Source organism: Moschus berezovskii, chromosome 1 (genome assembly GCF_049115385.1).
Source record: "Moschus berezovskii isolate FMDL1 chromosome 1, NW_MosBer_1.0, whole genome shotgun sequence".
NCBI classification, from domain to species: domain Eukaryota; kingdom Metazoa; phylum Chordata; class Mammalia; order Artiodactyla; family Moschidae; genus Moschus; species Moschus berezovskii.
In genome coordinates, this window is record NC_142460.1 from 145,465,347 (window position 1) to 145,485,095 (window position 19,749).

At 37.4% G+C, this 19,749-nt stretch overlaps 1 protein-coding gene across 6 annotated transcripts in view; it reads left to right on the plus strand.

Moving 5' to 3' along the window:
* LOC129546801 (phospholipid scramblase 2) overlaps positions 1–17,899 on the plus strand; it is a 29,132-nt gene extending 11,233 nt beyond the window's left edge. For all 6 annotated transcript variants that reach the window (XM_055412121.2, XM_055412148.2, XM_055412138.2 and 3 more), the window contains 6 exons: positions 4,433–4,635; positions 5,945–5,987; positions 9,024–9,244; positions 11,133–11,294; positions 14,525–14,686; positions 17,241–17,899. In XM_055412121.2, coding sequence (XP_055268096.2) covers positions 4,433–4,635; positions 5,945–5,987; positions 9,024–9,244; positions 11,133–11,294; positions 14,525–14,686; positions 17,241–17,294 — 845 coding nt within the window. In that variant the 3' untranslated portion in view covers positions 17,295–17,899. The remainder of the gene's footprint in view (positions 1–4,432; positions 4,636–5,944; positions 5,988–9,023; positions 9,245–11,132; positions 11,295–14,524; positions 14,687–17,240) is intronic.
* The last annotated feature ends 1,850 nt before the right edge of the window (positions 17,900–19,749 follow it).

Here is a 19,749-nt window from a genome sequence, read left to right on the forward strand (position 1 = left end):
TGTTCTTGCCTGGAGAATCCCAGGGAGCCTGGTGGGCTGCCATCTATGGGGTCGCACAGAGTCAGACACAACTGAAGTGACTTAGCAGCAGCAACAGCAGCAAAGAAAAAAAAAAAAAAAAAATTTATCAGTTATGAACCTTCCCCAAAGGTTGTGTATGTGTGTGTCCATGTGTGTGTCTAACTCTGTGTGTATTTTAGTAGTGTCTTTTATTAAAGGGGCAATAATGAAATTGACAGTGTAGTTCTTGATTTTTTCTTTGATTACATATTATCATAAAGATCATTAAAATATTTTTTTCTATACAGGATAGTAAAACTATAGTGTTAATAAAATCAGAAGTGAGTTGACAGCAAATGAAATATAAGGTTGCACGTAAATTAAAAACCGAAATACACATATTAAGTAACAGATTTGATTGATTCTCCATTTGTTCTGAAAATTATGGTCATTCAATCACATTTAGGAGATTTGTCTCGGTATTTTTGAGTTATTTATTATCTGGAGTTAATTGTGTTCGGTGATTGTCATGCAAAATAGATGACTACTTAAGCATGGAAGCTTCACTCAACAGAAACATAGCTACCTGGGATAATTCTCGCTTTCATTTTGAAACATACAGAAATGTGAAAGTTTTACTTTTATATACATACTCAACTGTGCCTTGCCTTTCTAAGAAAAGTAACTGAGTCATATCACTATATACACCAAGGAATATATTATTTCTTTTGAACCACTGCCTAGAAGACTTCAGAGATTTTCATTTAGACAAACACAGTCATCAGCATTTCCAGAACTTTACCAGATGGCAGAGTTCATTTGCAAGTAGGCAGGCTACCCACATCTTGAGAGACCAGGACTTAGGATCAAAAGGGATCCGGTTTGGCCACAAGGGTTTACGCATTTTGTATTCTACTCTGAGCAAACACATTTGCTTGGAGCTGAGTGACTTGTTTAGCTGTCTAGCCGGGAACCTTTCGGTGGAGCCTGGATCTCCTCCAGATGTTTGTTTAAAAAAATGTAAAGTAGAAAGACTGCCAAGGTTCTAAGGTGATAGTTCTCAGAGGTGCCTAAGCTTAAGTATTACTTGTTAACTGTTGAAAACACTAGTATCAGAGCACCATCCCAGGAAAATTGAAGCAGAAGCTCTGGCTGTGGGACCCTGGGATTGGTAATTTTTCAATTTTCCAGGTGATTCTAATGTGCAGCCAGGGCTGAGAACTACGACTTGAAATTTTTATATGGTTGGTGTTTAGAGAATTATTAGCACTTGGGGGATATTTTAATCCACCCATGGCTAAATAACAGTAGATGGTACATAATTAGGTTATAACCAGACTGGAGAGCTTGTGAGAAAAATAGCTCAACTTTATTACTCAACAGTAGAAAGTGAAAGTGAAGTCGCTCAGTTGTGTCCGACTCTTTGTGACCCCATGGATGGTAGCCTACCAGGCTCCTCCGTCCATGGGATTGAACACGGGTCTCCCGCATTGTAGGCAGACGCTTTTACCATCTGAGCTACCAGGGAAGCCCATCTGAGCCATCAGGGAAGCCCTCAGATGGTAAAGCGTCTGCCTACAATGCAGGAGACCTGGGTTCAATCCCAGGGTCAGGAAGATCCACTCCAGGACTCTTGCCTGGAAAATCCCATGGACAGAGGAGCCTGGTAGGCTACAGTCTATGGGGTTGCAAAGAGTTGGACACGACTGAGCGACTTCACTTTCACTTTCTATTTATTTCTCAAGTCTAAGGCTCATGTAGCACAGGTGTTTTATGATAATGATGCTAACAACAGTGATGGATTAAAATTGAGAGCTTATTGTGCCTACTGTGGATTAACTCATTTAATTCTCAGACAATATTAACAGGGTAAATACTATTCATTATCCCCATTATGCAAGTGCAAAAACAGGCTATGGTTTTTCCCATGGTCATGTATGGATGTGAGAGTTGGACTGTGAAGAAAGCTGAGCGCCGAAGAATTGATGCTTTTGAACTGTGGTGTTGGAGAAGACTCTTGAGAGTCCTTGTACCGCAAGGAGATCCAACCAGTCCATTCTAAGGGAGATCGATCCTGGGTGTTCATTGGAAGGACTGATGCTAAAGCTGAAACTGCAATACTTTGGCCACCTCATGTGACGAGTTGACTCACTGGAAAAGACTCTGATGCTGGGAAAGGTTGGGGGTGGGAGGAGGAGGGGACGACCGAAAATGAGATGGCTGGATGGCATCACCGACTCTGTGGACATGAGTTTGAGTGAACTCTGGGAGTTGGTGATGGACAGAGAGGCCTGGTGTGCTGTGATTCATGGGGTCACGAAGAGTCTGACACGACTGAGCGACTGAACTGAACTGAGTGGTTTTAAGCTGGAGAAGGCAATGGCACCCCACTCCAGTCCTCTTTACTGGAAAATCCCATGGATGGAGGAGCCTGATAGGCTGCAGTCCATGGGGTCGCTAAGAGTTGGACATGACTGAGCGACTTCACTTTCACTTTTCACTTTCATGCATTGGAGAAGGCAGTAGCAACCCACTCCAGTGTTCTTGCCTAGAGAATCCCAGGGATGGGGTAGCCTGGTGGGCTGCCGTCTATGGGGTCGCACAGAGTCAGACACAACTGAAGCAACTTAGCAGCAGCAGCAGCAGCAGCAGTGGTTTTAACCAAGTTGCTGTACCTCTGAGCCTCAGTTCTTATGTATAAAATGGGCATAATATTTTCTAATTCAGGTGGTCCGAAGATTAAACGAGACTATGTATAAAACACCCAGCGCAATGCTTTACAATTAATAAATGACAAATATTTGCTATTATATTAGTAATATATTTGATAAATCAGTTGGACTTTAAGTAAATGAAATATTATTTCAGGTAATTCCATATGCCTGTTTAATCCATTGATTTGGAAAATAACTATTCTCTCAAAGAATCCTGTGAAGATTTAATAATGCTTATAATGTAACCAGTTAATTCACATCTCTCCTTCACTGGCTTCCTATGGTTTTATCTTTGCACTATAGTCAGTGCTGTTTAAAAATAGATATGTTCATGTTACAGACAGTACCTAATGGGTGAGGCTTCCCTGGTGGCTGACTCAATTGTAAAGAACCCACCTGACAATGCAGATGATATGGGTTCAATCTCTGGGTAGAGAAGATCCCCTGGAGAAGGAAATGGCAATCCACTAAGTATTCTTGCCTGGGAAACCCCACAGACAGAGGAGCTTGGTTGGCTACAATCCATGGGGTTGCAAAAAAGTCAGACATGACTTAGCAACTGGAAACAACAATTATTAAAATATTGTAGTATTTGCTTTGAAGTTACATTGCATTCCTATGGAACAGTTACTCTGTAGACTATTCATTTAAGTTATAAAGTTACAAAGCTTCATATTTGTAATCACAAATTCATGTGGAATAGAATAAATACTTATTGAATTTCTTCCTCTACTGTGCTTAATAATTAAATACTTGAGACATTTTGCTTGCTAGAAGTTTTTACCTTACTTGATTCTCAAGTTATATTTTCCAGAGAGTTGCTAAATTGTGAAATTTAAATTTGGAATGTAAGTTTCATAATTAAACTTTTTTTTTTCTATGTGGAGGATTTTAGGAATGGAATACACCATGGGTTCAAACTTCAGGCAAATTGTTAACCCAGGGGAGTATCTGGGCAGTAGTGGAAGGAATGACATGCCTTTACTTCTTTACCAGGGTTTCTCAACAAAGGCACCATAATATTTTCGGGGGGATAATTCTTTTTTTTTTTTTCAGGGCACTGTTCTGGAGCTTTTAGGCTATTTAGCAATATCCCTTGCTTCTACCCACCTGATGCTAATTCTACCCTCCAATTGTGACAGCCAGAAGGGTCTCCGGATGTTGACGAGTATGCAACAAAGGGACAAAACTGCTGTCAGATCTATATGTATAGGAAATGTCACTTGTTAAAATTCTAGAATCATTTTTTCACAAGGTGGTTTGGCCATAGAAATTCTGACTCAGAGCCTCTATTTTGGGCTTTCTACTCAATGCCATACCTCTTATTCAAGAAGACATTTGAGAAGTTTTATGTACCTGACTCTAGATTGTTGTTGACTTTCTTTTACTTCCTTAGTTTTCAGGCATATTTTCATCTGAATTTTGAATGATAAGGGTAAGTCTGTGTGTCAACTCTGTACACAGAGCCTAAAACCCTCAAAATAGGAGTGGACATGAAACCACAGATATCTCATTGAAAAATCACTGAAAGATAAAAATATCTTAGAATCCTAAGAATCTTAAATATCTTAAGCTTTAAAAATATCTTAGAATCCTGCTTCTTGGAAACAGGATTTCTGAGTAGAAATTGTAGTTTGTAGACAACTGGGGTGATCCTAAAAGACTTGGTTTGCATTTTTCTGTGCAGTTACAAATAATTTCACATGTTCATATTTCAGGACCTCCAGGATATATTGGCTATCCTGGCCCCCAGGCTGGCTATCCAGTGCCGCCACCTGGCTATGCAAGTCCTGGCCCAGTCGGCTTTCCTGTCCAACACGAGCCAGTGACTAGTCACCCAGGTGTGCCCACACAGGTACCATGGATGCCAGCACCACTACCTCCATTAAACTGCCCACCAGGACTGGAATATTTAACTCAGGTAATTCAATACCCAAAACACTCATTAAAAACAAAACGGTGCTCCCAGTTTACTTAATGAGATTAACAATTGACTAATTCACAAAAGTGTGAAACAACTTTACTAACAAATTACTCTAATTCTTCTAGGTCAGGTTTACTTTTACAGCAAACTGCAAATGTCTTAGGAAATTGTGTGTTCTATGATCTTGAATATAATCTGCAGTAACAGCCAATATCAAACCTTTAGTAATCACTATTTTCCATGCTTTATTCCTAAGTGTAATACGTGTATAAAGTCATTTAACTCTTTTTAAAAAATTCTGCGATATGTAAGTATTATAATTATCAGCATTTTACCGAAGAAGAAACTTACATCCAGAGAAGTTACATAATTTGCTCAACATCAAAATGCACAGGAAGTAGGAACAGATTTTTACTTCCGGGACCTTGGCTCTGAAAACTGTGCCCTTTAATCCCAACACTGAATAATTTCCCAGGAGTTGGAAAGAAATATCCAACTCAATTTAGTGTTCATTTTCCACAAGTGGTACTAAGAAAGGAGTTAATAATCTGTGTATAATATGACCTACCGTTTATAATAATTAGAAAATTACATTTCTATGTTGCTTTTGTTCTTTGGAAGACCTAATTTTATGAATGCTACCAATAAGGAAAAAAATTCCTGGGTTTTAATGTACAGCATAATGGCTTACCTCAGCAATGTGAGTTTTAGTATTTGTTTGCCATTAGAAATCTGGTAAGTTAGTTTTCAGTAAATGAGCTGTCTCTCTTGCACTGTGCACTAATTTAATTTCCCATAATGCACGTGGGCAGCATATAATATAAGAATTTTGGTAGTTCCTAAATTCTCTAAGAAATACCCTAAGTATTTTTTTTAATAAAAATTAAGCCCTTACAATATATTTGGGGAAGTCATCACCTACTACAAATGATATCAAGCACACTTAAAAAGAAAACAGTTTTCATTTGTAGAAAAAAGCTCTTTAAATGGATGAAAAGGTCTTATTATTTCTTAGGCCCTTTCTGGAAGGAACATTTTTTTTCTAATTTTACAGGGATTCGAGTGTAAGTCAATTTTGCCTGACCTGAATTTGCCCACATTAAAAATAAACATGTTTCAGTAGTTGTTAAAATTTACTAACTTTAATCTTATACCTAGAAGTGATATAAACAGTTATTAACTATTGATAGTATTGATAAATGTTGATAACTGATTATATACGTACTTTTAAAATATACAAACACTGATGTTAATTTGTTTGGCTTAATAACGTGGTTACAGCTCTTTTTTTTTTTAACTATAATAGATAGATCAGCTATTGATTCATCAGCAAATCGAACTTCTGGAAGGTATGTTTTCACTGTATTTATCATATTTCTAGGAACAGAGGACATTTATGCAGATAAAAGCATATCATCAAACACAGATATAGCACCTTCAGTGATATTAAAAATAAACCTGGTTTTAAAAATGTTTCTGTGATAAGGATTATCAGCAGCTCATTTTTTGAAATTAATAGTCAAGTGGTAAAATACCATTAAGCTGGACATCTTTCCTCATGATACAGACCATGACTTGGGAAGAAACCAATCAAAACTTACTTTTGTTCAATCTTCTCTCTAGAAATCACTTCAGTGGTTCTATTACTAACCCACCCTAACCTCTATCTCTTCAACTTTTTTTTTTCCCCAGTCTATGATGAGCTTGAGCTTGTTGAAGAGCCACATGCAGTAGTTCAGTTACATTACTACATTACCAAAGTAAATGAACTCTGAATTTGGACAGATGGGGATATTTTGGAAAACTTCATTATTGTCCATGGTTCTTCTTGGGAGTTCAGATGAATCCTATGCAACCTTTGTTCCACAGACTATGAATTCCCACCTTGGGCACAGGGCCACTGCACTGAAGGGTGCTGACCAGTCAGCCAAAACACCTGACTTCCTAGAGTATCACTGCTGTTCCTATGAATGGGGCCTAACTCCTACAGTTGTGTCCTTTGGTCCAGGGCTCCTCAGGTGCAAAGTAAACTTAAGAAAGCCAGTAGATGTTTTAAAACTGCTGTCAGGGAAAAGGAACCTGGGTAAATTCATGAACCAACGTATTTTCCTTAGAGATAATTCAGTGAAAACTCTAATCGATTTTAGAATATATCTATTAAGTCTTTCTTCACATCTATGCAAAGTTCTTTACCACTGATAGGAATAATAAAGTGAATTGTACTTCTATAGTGATATGGTTAATATTTGGTTAGAATATGTAATTGTTGCTTATTCCACTTAAATTACTTGTGATGTTCACTGTTAGAAATTTAATGTTCTCTTTTTTTGGTCCTGCTGCCCAGCTTGTGGGATCTCAGTTCCCTGACCAGGGGTTGAATCCAGGCCCTCGGAAGTTAGAGCATGAGGTCCTAACAACTAGAGCACCAGGGAATTCTCTGTGGGGAGTTTTATTTATTTTATTTTTTTACTGTCTGGTCATGTCTCTCAGCATGGGGGACTCTAAGTTCCCCAACCAGGTATCGAACCCATACCCCCTGAATTGAAAGCATAGTCTTAACCACTGGACCACCAGGGAGTCTCATAATGTTCTCATTTTTGTTAGTTTGTTTATACTATATTTTCTCTGGAAAGAATAACTTGAATTTTCAATTTTTTTAATGATTCTTTTTAAGGTTTATTTTTGATATTATAAAAACCAAAAAAATCAGACACTGTACATTATATGACACTCCATTTATAGTTTTCAGATTTATAAGTTTTATATATATTTGAAAAAATATATATGTATTAGTCATGAAATATAAAGTAAATTTCAAATTTAATAATTATAAATTCTTATTTTTAAAAAATATATCTAATTTTCTTATTTCTTGTATTAAATTGCAAGTTTATATTTTAGCATTATAAATAGTATAGAGAAAAGATTACTCAGTGTATTTTTTAGCACCTGAGACATGACAGGCACTAATACATGTCCCAATTCAAAACTTAAGAGACAATAAAGACAAAACCATAGAATTCTTTTGTTTGTTTTCATTTTTTAAGTAACTAGAAAGAAAAAGCGGAGAAGGCAATGGCAAGCCACTCCAGTACTCTTGCCTAGAAAATCCCATGGATGGAGGAGCCTGGTAGGCTGCAGTTCATGGGGTCGCTAAGGGTTGGACACGACTGAGCGACTTCACTTTTCACTTTCACACACTGGAGAAGGAAATGGCAACCCACTCCAGTGTTCTTGCCTGGAGAATCCCAGGGAAGGAGGAGCCTGGTGGGCTTCTGTCTATGGGGTCACACAGAGTCGGACACGACTGAAGTGACTTAGCAGCAGCAGCAGCAGCAGAAAGAAAAAGATTGTATAAACTCACTTATCTCACTTTACAGATAAACAAGCTGAAGAATTTTGAGATTAATCTACCTAAGAAACACTTAGGTAATAGATCCCCATTCATGATTACTTTAACTTTTTTACATAAAATATTTGACAGGTGGATATTGAGGTAAAGGGTGGCTCTTTTAAAGGCAGAGTCAGGGTCTGTCTAAGTCATAGCAAAGACACTTAAGGGAGGTCATGGTGATGAAACTTGTGAAGAACATCTTTATCTAAATCCATCCACATCAATATTAGAGACTCATTTTTGACTCTATATTTTTTAATTGCTCAATATTTTGATGACTTCTAATATCCTATGACTCATGTTAATGAGAGCTGTGGACATGTATGTGCCTGTGTGCTCAGTTGCTCAGTTGTATCCCACTCTTTGCGACCCCAGGGATGGGAGCCTGCCAGGTTCTTCTGTCTACGGGATTTTTCTAGCAAGAATACTGCAGTAGGGTGCCATTTCCTACTCCAGGTGATCTTCCTGACCCAGGAATTGAACCCCCATCTCTTGCCTCTCCTGCATTGGTAGGCACTTTACCTCTGTGCCACCTGGGAAGCCCTTATGTCTCATATAGAAATTCCCAATTTCTCTGTTCTCTAATACCCTCTCCTCCATTCCCTTCACCTTTTTTCTATATTTCCCGTTCCGTTCAGTCGCTCAGTCGTGTCCGACTCTTTGCGACCCCGTGGACTGTAGCCTACCAGGCTTCTCCGTCCATGGGATTCTCCAGGCAAGAATACTGGAGTGGGTTACCATTTCCTTCTCCAGGGGATCTTCCTGACCCAGGGATCAAACCCGGGTCTCCTGCATTGGAGGCGGACGCTTTAACCTCTGCGCCACCAGGGAAGCCCTTTCTATATTTAGATCATTTCTAAACACCTTTCCTTTTCTTCTTCCTGTGAAGTACCATCTAAAAATGGTATAGCTAGACACTATAGCATCTTAGGGTAGACTGATTATTCTTTTAATGCTGTAGACATAATGAGTCCCTCTTTTATGTTTTTAGTCCTAATAGGTTTTGAAACTAGTAACAAATATGAAATTAAGAACAGCCTTGGACAGAGGATTTACTTTGCAGCAGAGGATACTGATTGCTGTACCCGAAATTGCTGTGGACCTTCTAGGCCTTTTACCATGAGGATTCTTGATAATATGGGCCGAGAAGTCATAACTCTGGAGAGACCACTACGGTGTACCAGCTGCTGTTTTCCCTGCTGCCTGCAAGAGGTGGGTGAGAGATTAACAGGGTAATTTTTACAAATACTTTTCAAAATAGTTCTGTAGGAATTTTCACCTTATCAGTGAATTTATATAATAAAATAAGATTTAAAGGTGAAGTGGTTCACCAGCTATTAGTTTATGCTTGAGAGTAAATTGTAAGGCAGGCAGGTGGAAAGGAGTGATCAGTTTGGCCCACGTTCCTGAGCATTGTGCCCTCTGGGGTGAGATCAGAGATCTCAGAGATCAGACCTCTTGATCTTCAGGGAGAGCTGAGAACGTAGGGTACCTGGGTCAAGGCCCTCACCTGAAATGACCATGAGAGCCTGGGCAAAGCCAGATGAGGACCCCATAGGGAATATCCTCAAATGCCATCCCAGTAGCAAGTGGAGAGAAGAGTGAGGAAAAGAACACATATGTTCATCTCATAATTTTAGCCAACTTACAGGGAGCTAAGGAGGGCTTCCCAGGTGACACTAGCAGTAAAGAACCCTCCTGCCAATGCAGGTAGATGTAAGTAACATGGATTCGATCCCTGGATTGGGAAGATACCCTGAAGGAGGGCATGGCAAACCCACTCCAGTATTCTTGCCTGGAGAATCCCATGGAGAGGAACCTGGTGGGCTACAGTCCATAGAGTCACAAAGAGTCTGACACAACTGAAGTGACTTAGCACAGGTGGCTTAGTGGTAAAGAATCTGCCTACCAGTGCAAGAGACCCAAGAGATGCAGGTTCAGTCCCTGGATTGGGAAGATGCCCTGGAGTAGAAAATGGCAACCCAGTCCAGTATTCTTGCCTGAAAAATCCCATGGACAGAGGAACCTGGTGGGCTACTGTCTAGGGACACGCAGAGTCAGACGTGACTGAGCACGACTGTGCACACAGGGAGCTGCCCTAGTAGATGCTTCCTCTGAGAAATTTCAATTCCTGTGGTTTTCAGTTCTCCATTTGAAAAAGTAGTATATTTGAGTTCCTGTAATTCCTATTACAGGATAATGCGAGTTGTGAGCACCTTCAGGCCCATAAAGACCAAGTGTCTTTTCCATAGCACTTGACAGCCCTCTGACATAGAACATGGATCTCGGGGGGACACCAGAGTGTTTATAGGAAGTTGACCTTTGCCAGTATCTCTTCTGGCCTGAGACCAGTGCTGCCTGGGTTGCTCAGTCGTCCACACGGGTAGCTGTGAGAGCAGGGCAGACAGAACTACAAGCACGTGGAAATTTGATGTCTAATACTGCACTGATTTTGAAAGGATAACTGAAGTTGTTCATACTGAATTATTTTGTTTCCCATGTTAATTAGTTCAGATATAATAATATTCAAGAATAGCTGAGGTAAAACAGAGTTTGTTAGCATATGCTTTACAATTTATAGAGCATGTTAGCATAAAATTGGCCTTCATAAACAGATCTAGGAAGTCCTCAGTTACAGATGAACATGCCGAGATGCTCTCAAGGTTGCAGAGTTGAGGTTCAGCTTCAAGATTCCAGGCCCCATCTTCTTTCCATCCCTAACACTACTCACCTTATTTGAAGATTGCTCCAGTGATCAGGGCTCTGTCCATACATCTAAACCTCTATTTTTAAAGGAGTTTAAAAAATAGCTCTTAATAATTTAGACATTTTTCATAAGTATGGAAATTTTTAAATATACGAGACCAACAGAGAAGTACTTCAGAGTAGATATGGGCATGCAGCCTCCCTGAGTTGGTGTCTTATCGCTTCCACTTTGCAGCTGGGGAATCTGATACAAGTTAATTTACCTCTCTGTTCCTCCCTTTACTTACTGTATAAATAGGGATAATAGTAACGACCTGGTAAGGACATAGAGTGAGTTAACTGGTGCTAAGAACAGTGTCTGACAAACAGTTTATATATTCTTTTGCTTTTGTAGATAGAAATCCAGGCTCCTCCTGGTGTCCCAGTAGGTTACGTTACTCAGACCTGGCACCCTTGCCTGCCGAAGTTTACAGTTCAAAATGAGAGGCGAGAGGATGTACTAAGAATTTCTGGTCCATGTGTTGTCTGCAGCTGTTGTGCAGATATTGATTTTGAGGTAAGACATGTGATAATGTTTATAGGTTTTGCTTTCCTAGTTAATAAAATAAGCTGGGAGGATGTTACAAATATACTAAATGAATATTTACGTCCTGATATTCCAAGAGGGACTCAGCGTGCTCATACATTTATCTTTGGTCAGAGAAATGGTTATTGCTCTGATTAAGTGTTAGTGCTGATTATGCTAAGTGGAAAAAGAGAAGCAAAGATTTGTAGTCCAATAAATATAAACAAAGTACCTAACATTTACACATGGTGGTTTCTGTATAGAGACACTGTGTATTATCCCTTTTGAATGAACCTTGTCACTAACGTCTGGTTTCCAAAGCATATGGTCTTTCCTTGGTCTGAGACACAGGCTATCATGCTCTAGGCCCTCTTCATAATTCTAGCATCTTTGAGTTCCTACAAAAAGCCCAACTACGCAAAGAGAATTTTAACGACAATAATATATGAGGTACTACCCTACCATGCTTCTCTATGATCTGTCCTTTATCCTTGTATTAAAGTAATTAGAAATCACAGTTTATCTGTGTATTTACTACCTCAAGGAACTTCATTTCAGCAATTTTTCAACAAATGGGGCCCAGACTTACAGCCCAAATTAATTGGATGCAAATGCTTAAAAGTCAAGCAACTATAAAACTTAATCTTGATACCACAATTCTCTTGTACAAGCATACAATCTGTTAAACTGGACAATTTCCACAGAAGGGACAAATTCTAAAACTGAGCAGGGCTGGCCCCCTTATGATGAACCTATAGATTTATTTTTAGAATAGTTTATAAGTTATTTTCATTAAATTTATAAGTTAATCAATGTAATAGTAATATAATACAAGTTTATTATTTCTAAAAATTGAAATCATTTTATTATATAGGTTTTTGTTTAAAAAAATTTTTTTAAGAATTTAGTTAAAAATCATCTAGTCCTATTGACTTTCCAGTTGTACATCTGTATATGCTTTTCTGTTCCTTTCCATTAAAAATTTATATATTCTACTTCTTACATAAATTTTTGGTGAATTTTTAAATTTCTTTCAGTAGGAATCAAAAAAAAAAAAGGAAATCTTAATGTATTGCAAGTCTAGTAGTAGGATTGTGGTGGCTGATAAATTATCTTTTGTATATTTCATTTAAAATTTTTTCAAAAATTAAAAATAATCAAATTAAAAATAAAATGTAAGGTATAAATGTTTAGATGACAGCTATTAGCAGATGAAACATGTAAGTGTGCAATAGGGAATTTGTATTAGTCTGTTTTGCCATTATAGCATAACAAACAGCCCCTAAAATTCAATGGCTTAAGAAAACAGGAATTTATTCTCATGCTTATGGATTTTAAGGTCAGCTGTGTTGGAGGATATACCTAGGTTTAGACAGATGGCACTGATTTAGGCTGTAAGTTGGCCTCAGGTCTGCTCCAGTTGTGTTCACTCTGGAGTTGCATCAATAGCAGCTGTCTGGATCATACTTTTTTAGTGGCTGATCACTGAAGAGCAGGACCAAGGCCAAGATCTCTACTGTCTAAGATCTCTGCTGGTGTCACATCCACCTACCCTCCATTGGTTAAACAAGGAACATGGCCAAGTCTTAATTTCAGTGTGCAGGGAAGTATACTGGATTTCAGAGGGAGGACACTGAAATGACTATTTGATTAACACTAATCCAGGCTATCACAGCATTCATTCAGTTCAGTTCAGTTCAGTTGCTCAGTCGTGTCCAACTCTTTGCGACCCCATGAATCACAGCACTCCAGGCCTCCCTGTCCATCACCAACTCCAGGAGTTCACTCAAACTCATGTCCATCGAGTCAGTGATGCCATCCAGCCATCTCATTCTCTGTCGTCCCCTTCTCCTCCTGCCCCGAATCCCTCCCAGCATCAGAGTCTTTTCCAGTGAGTCAACTCTTCGCATGAGGTGGCCAAAATATTGGAGTTTCAGCTTTAGCATCAGTCCTTCCAATGAACACTCAGGACTGATCTCCTTTAGAATGGACTGGTTGGATCTCCTTGCAGTCCAAGGGACTCTCAAGAGTCTTCTCCAGCACCACACTTCAAAAGCATCAATTCTTCGGCGCTCAGCTTTCTTCACAGTCCAACTCTCACATCCATACATGACCACTGGAAAAACCATAGCCTTGACTAGACAGACCTTTGTTGGCAAAGTAACGTCTCTGCTTTTTAATATCCTATCTAGGTTGGTCATAACTTTCCTTCCAAGTAGTAAGCATCTTTTAATTTCATGGCTGCAATCAGCATCCATGGTAGAAGTTTATTTCAGGTTTTTAAAGAACTTAACTATCTACATCCAAATAAAATGAGTCAATTGTTTTTAATCTCCCCACATTTACGTAGCTGGTTTCAACCTAAGATAGGGCTTCAAATGTTGTTGCCAACATGTGTGGTACCTTGGGTACATTTGAAAAGGACGCTTCTCTTCCTGTTCTGATACAGCCCTGCCTATAAATAGCCCGGTGAGTGTGGGCTACATTCAGCCCCCAAATGCCCACTTTGTGAGGTTCATTCCATTGGCTACAAGCTGTTCCGTTCTTTATCATGGGCCTGAGCTTTACTCAGATGGAAACATAAAATTATAAACACTTTACTTTGGAGTTCTTTTGTTTCCTACATCCTTCCTCTTTTATTGTTCAGTCCCATTCTGTTGTCCGGTCTTACCCCAAGCCTTGACCTGGAGCATCCCATCAAATTACTTATTGGTTACTTTACTTCACTCAAAACTGGCAGCCCTCTTTTCCAGCCTCTTGGGATTTTATGTTTTCCTGAGTCCTTCCATCACCTTTAAACACTCGACCTATGTCAACTTTCTGTGCTAATCTTAAAGCTGAAGTCAGATTAGAGTTTCATTTACTACCCGCTCCCCGCACCAGATGGCTTCTAGAAATTTCATTCAAAGAATCATTTCATAGTTTATCTTTTCCTGCTTGAATTTTATTTTGGATAGATTCAACTAATTTATTACTGTATATCTTAATGGAGAATAGAAAATGTTAACTATTTCAGCTAAACTACTTTCATATTTGTTCTCTGTAGCAAATAAAATTTTAAAATGAATCTGTAAATAAACATAGGAATCTACCTGCATCTGCCCAGTGATATAATGTTCACAGTTATGAATGGCATATAATTTTAATATTGGTTTCATTTTACTTCTACTTGGAAAGTAGCTTTATTAGTTTGCTAGAAGTTTTTGTCCTTTTTTTTTTAGGTTAAATCTCTTGATGATAAGTATGTGGTTGGCAAGATTTCCAAGCACTGGACTGGCCTTATTAAAGAGTTATTTACAGATGTTGATAACTTTGGCATTCAGTTCCCGTTAGACCTTGATGTGAAAATGAAAGCTGTGATGCTCGGCGCATGTTTCCTCATTGTAAGTTTACTCCTGCTAATCTAGGGTACAGATGGTTTCTCTAGTTTTATTCTGAAATAATTTTTTAAATTTTATATATTTAAATGACCTTAAATTTGTAGGTTGTATTGAAAGTGGTCCTGTTTAATCTTAGCTCTGAAATTCCATTTTCTTCTGCTACTCTTGGTTCACAGGTGACTAGCTTCTCTCTGGAGGGTCTGTGTAGTTTCACACTGTAACAGAAGGATCTTATATGTTAAGGAGAAGTTCTGGTTTTAGTGGTTAAAAAAATAAAAGCCACTACCACCACCAATAACAACAACAACAACAAAAACCCAAATTGGTACTTTGGAGAAGAGTTTGAATGAATGTGTTTAAATGAAACAAGTCTCAGTGAAACAAGGAAATTTCTTCTTTATTCATTATTAAACCATCTAATACAGAAATACAAACTGCTATAAGAATGTACATTTGATCAGCTCTTGGATGGAACTATCAATTGAGAGGAAATATATGGAATACAGCACTGATTCTGAACTTGTCTTCACATTAAATTAGCTAGGAAGTTTTTAGTAGTAAATCATACCCCAGTTTAACTAAATCATTAAAAGTTTGTGTAGCTCCCCAGGTGATTCCTTATGTAGCCAGTGTCAAGGTCTCTGGGGACAGAGCAGTGGTTTTCCACCTTAGCTGCACAGTAGGAAAACCTGGGTAGCTTTTGCACTCCCTATGTCAAGACTGTACCCAGATCCAGTAAACTAAATCTGGAGATGGAACTAAGCCATCAAGTGTTCAAGCTGTCATATGATTGCAATGCAAATGAGGTTTGGAGCCACTAGATTAATATCTTAGACACTGACATGCAGAAGCAATCACACACACACAAAAAAAAAAAACACTAAAAAGTGAGAGAACATACAGAAAAGGATTCAGTTACTTCAACAAATAAATATCAGGAAGATAAAAATGAAAAGAGAAACATCAGCTTAATATAGTTTGTAGACTCTGTTTGGATGCTGATTTAAACAAGCCAATATGAAAAGACATTTACAAGACCTTCAAGCAAATGTGAATACTGGCTATTTGATGATATTAATGAATTATTAAGGTTTTTTAAATGATGTTATTATGGTTATGCAAAAACAAAACAGTCCATATTTTTTAAGGGTATATACTGAAGTATTTAAGTATGAAATGATATGGTTATTTATCACAAATTTGCTTTTAAATAAGGGAGGTGAAGCCAGGGGGACATAAGGGATGGATTAATTGGTGAATTAAGCTGGGTGAGTAGTCACTGGGACTTTATTATGCTATTCTATCTAGTTTGGGATAGACGATATTTTCTATATAAAATTTTAAAGATAACCACAATTCTGTTTAAAACTTGTGCTTTCAACAAATGTTTATTTCACATGAGAAGAAAACTGTAATCTTAATCTTGGGGAACTGTTTAACCGAAGGTTTTCACACCATAACCAAAGATACAATGTGTATAGAGCAGAGAGAGTAGTCTGGGATGTCTGGTTGGATGGGATATGAGATTGGAGGGTAGTGATATGGTTATGAGTTTGAGTGAACTCCGGGAGTTGGTGATGGACAGGGAGGTCTGGCGTGCTGTGATTCATGGGGTCGCGGAGAGTCGGACACGACTGAGCGACTGAACTGAACTGAACTGAACTGATACAGTTATGAAGTGAAAGTACCTCAGTCATGTCCAACTCTTTGTGACCCCATGGACTATACAGTCCATGGAATTCTCCAGCCCAGAATACTGGAGTGGGGTTATTAGGAAGTGAATATAGGGTAGATTGGGCAACTTCTTATAGACCTTGGGAAGATACTAAAAATTGTTTAGTTAACTGGTTAGTTTTAAGCTACATATAAATAAAAGTAATTATAAATCCAAATTTTAGAATGATAAATCTTGATGACCAACTGTATTAGTGCAATTGTAAGTGAATGGTTATAAAGATTCAGTTATTTCTTTATAAAGGGATAAAGGAAAATAACAGATGTGAGAGAGCTAAAATCCATACAATTTAGAAGTCATAGGGATGAAGATTTGGTTAGAAACTGATGGATTAAGACAAACTGAGGAACAGAGAGACAGGCTTGGAAGAGAAGTCATAAAATTGGGCCCCAAAATTCTAAGATGTTATTCTAAGTCTAAGATGGCTGTCATTCTCCTGAAACAATCTAAAGATTGTACATGGAACTCCATGTACGGTCACAACACAAGTTATATTACTAGAGGAGTTCAAAAAGTTGAGGAATAAAGATTGAAAGAGGAACATTCTAAGAAGCATGAAAAAAAAGTGAAACTTACAGAAATTACCTGAGAATTACTTAAGTTCATGCAGGTATCAATAAGTTAACAGAATTGTAGGATTTAATTGCCATTAAACTGAAAAGTTGAAGCTATCAATTTTTCCTAGATCTACCTATTACAGTTGATTTTTCTTGTTTAGCAAGTATGTTACTGTGTTTCATCAGATCCCTTAGCATTTATGCATCTGAGAGCTGATCTCTGCTTGGTGCTGAAAACTCATTTCTGTATTTCGTTTTTCTCTAGGACTTCATGTTCTTTGAAATGACTAGAGGTGAACAGAGAGCAGGAGTGTGGTAGTACATTCATGAAAGTCTCAGAAAATCTGAAGTCCGTATATTGATTGGGACTATGTAAAAGAAAGATTGGGTGGATTTTTTTCTTTATGTAAATGACTTATTACAGCATGTGTAAATTATACTAGGATACCTGAAGCTTCAGGCATATGATTTTACTTTTCAAATTAAAGAGTTTATTTTCTATATCACTTACTTATAAATGTTTTTATACATTTTCTTTTTCATTGTGCATTTTGGAGAAAGGATATAGAAATTTTTACATTTAAACATAACTTCCTATGATGAATTGCGTTGAACTAGAGTCTCTGCTTTGTTTTCAATCTGTACAACAAAATTAATTAAAGCCTTTTTAAAGTAATACTAATATAAATATACATTATTTTATTAAATCTAGTTATTTCCTATGTAACAACTGTTATTTTGCAAAAATGGTATATTGAAAAAAATTCAAAATGAACATAATTTTCAGTGTTTATTTTTACAATTATGCTCAAATAACACTCAATATTCATATTGTCAAATGTATTTTTTTGTTCAGAAAATCATACTACATTTAATTTCTATAATCTGCAACTATTAACATTTTTATATTGATAAGACTATAAATTACCAAATTTTGATGATTTTTCATGAATAAAAGAATGATTGTGTACCAAAGAAGAACACACTTAAAGATTCACTCACTCTAAAACTGGTATACTATAATATTTTGAAATAATTATTTATATATGGAATAATTAGCTTCTGTTCTATATTCTGTCATTCATGGAATATAGTAGTTTTCAGATCACTCAAGTGTTAATTAAATAGAACATATATATTCTGTCTGAGTATAAATTTTATAATGGTATATTAGATTATTTTTGCCAACAATTAAATAACTAAAATAAAACATTGCTGATATATTTCTTTGTTTGATTTTTGTTTTTAAACAAACTGTGAACAGTCAATTAACATGATATTCTGAAGTTTACACATTTACCTCACTTTCCCTTTCAAATCTTTAAAGAGCTAAAGCATAGGATAATCTTTGGTAAAATATATATATACATGTGCTGGAAACTGAGTTTTCTTCCTGTCAGAAAGTTAGTGCAACTTTTATACACTGTTTTGTAGGGAAAACTGAATCAAGTGAGAGGAGATGTCCAACCCACAATTTACCTCATGGAAAGGAAAAGTGTGTTTAGGAAATAAAGAGCTTAGTGGAAAGATTCTCTTTTATCCACAGCAGAACTCCAGCACCACTAGCGCCTAAGGATGGCAGAGGAACTGGAGGAGTATTCACGGCTAGACCAAATTTCATTAGCCTAAATAATTCACCAGTTGTCACATCCAATGATGAGGTATAACCAGGCACTAAAATTCAGTTTATAGTTGGTACAGACAGCAGGCCAGATACAGTGAGGTATTTGCACAGCTGGATTTTAGTGGCATTAGTTATGCCAGTTAGAGAAGGGGGCCTTTCCAAGCTAACTGTGATGCCACAGTCAAACCAAAATGAGGCTAAAAGGACTAATGTTATCCCTGTGAGAGCTATATCTTGCTTTCACTTTCCCCTTCCTCCTCCCAATCTCCCCTACTCCTCCTCCTTCTTCAGATAGAACTCAAGGTCTCTGGGTAAGCAAAGTAAAACTACAACTTCCTTCTTCAACTACACAAAGAAGATCTGAGCAGAAACCCACACTTTATCTGTAGAATCCATTTAAGTTTAAATACTAGAAGAATATGCTCTCATTAAATATTTACAAAGAGAAGACTTATCATACATGGAAAGCTGCAAGTTTATGAAAAACACTAGGACTTGCAACAAATGTCTTCATTGGCAATCTCAATGAGATTTGAAAGAATGTTGCATATTTATTTCTGGAACAGGCAGATATTATTCTGTTCTTTGTGTTTCTATAGGTATGGTGTTTTTCCCTGTCTCCTTTCACAATCTTTTTTAATCTTTGATTTTATGTAGTTTAAAAATAATATGCCAGGATAAGGTGTTTTTTTTTTTCTCCTCATTTATTTCCTGCCTCATGTTTGCTAAGATCTCTGAACCTATGGGTAGGTGTCTGACAATATGAGAAAATTCTCAGTTATTATTGTTTCAAACATTTCTTCTGTTTCTTCTTCTCTTTGTCTTTCTTCTGGTATTCATATTACATTTATGTTACACTTTTTTTCAGTCTTTGATCTACCTGCTTTTCAGTTTTGGAGCTTCCTATTGAGACATCTTCAGATTCTTTCTTCAGCTGTGTCTAGCCTACTAATATGCTCATCAAAGACATTCTTCATTTCTTTCACAATGTTTTTGATCTACCAAATTTCCTTTTGGTTCTTTCTTAAGGTTTCCATCACTTTGTTACCTTACCCTTTGTTTGCACGCTGTCTACTTAATCCATTAGAGACCTTAGCATTTTAATCGTGGTTGTTTTAAATTCCTAGTCTTGTAATTCCAACACCCTTCC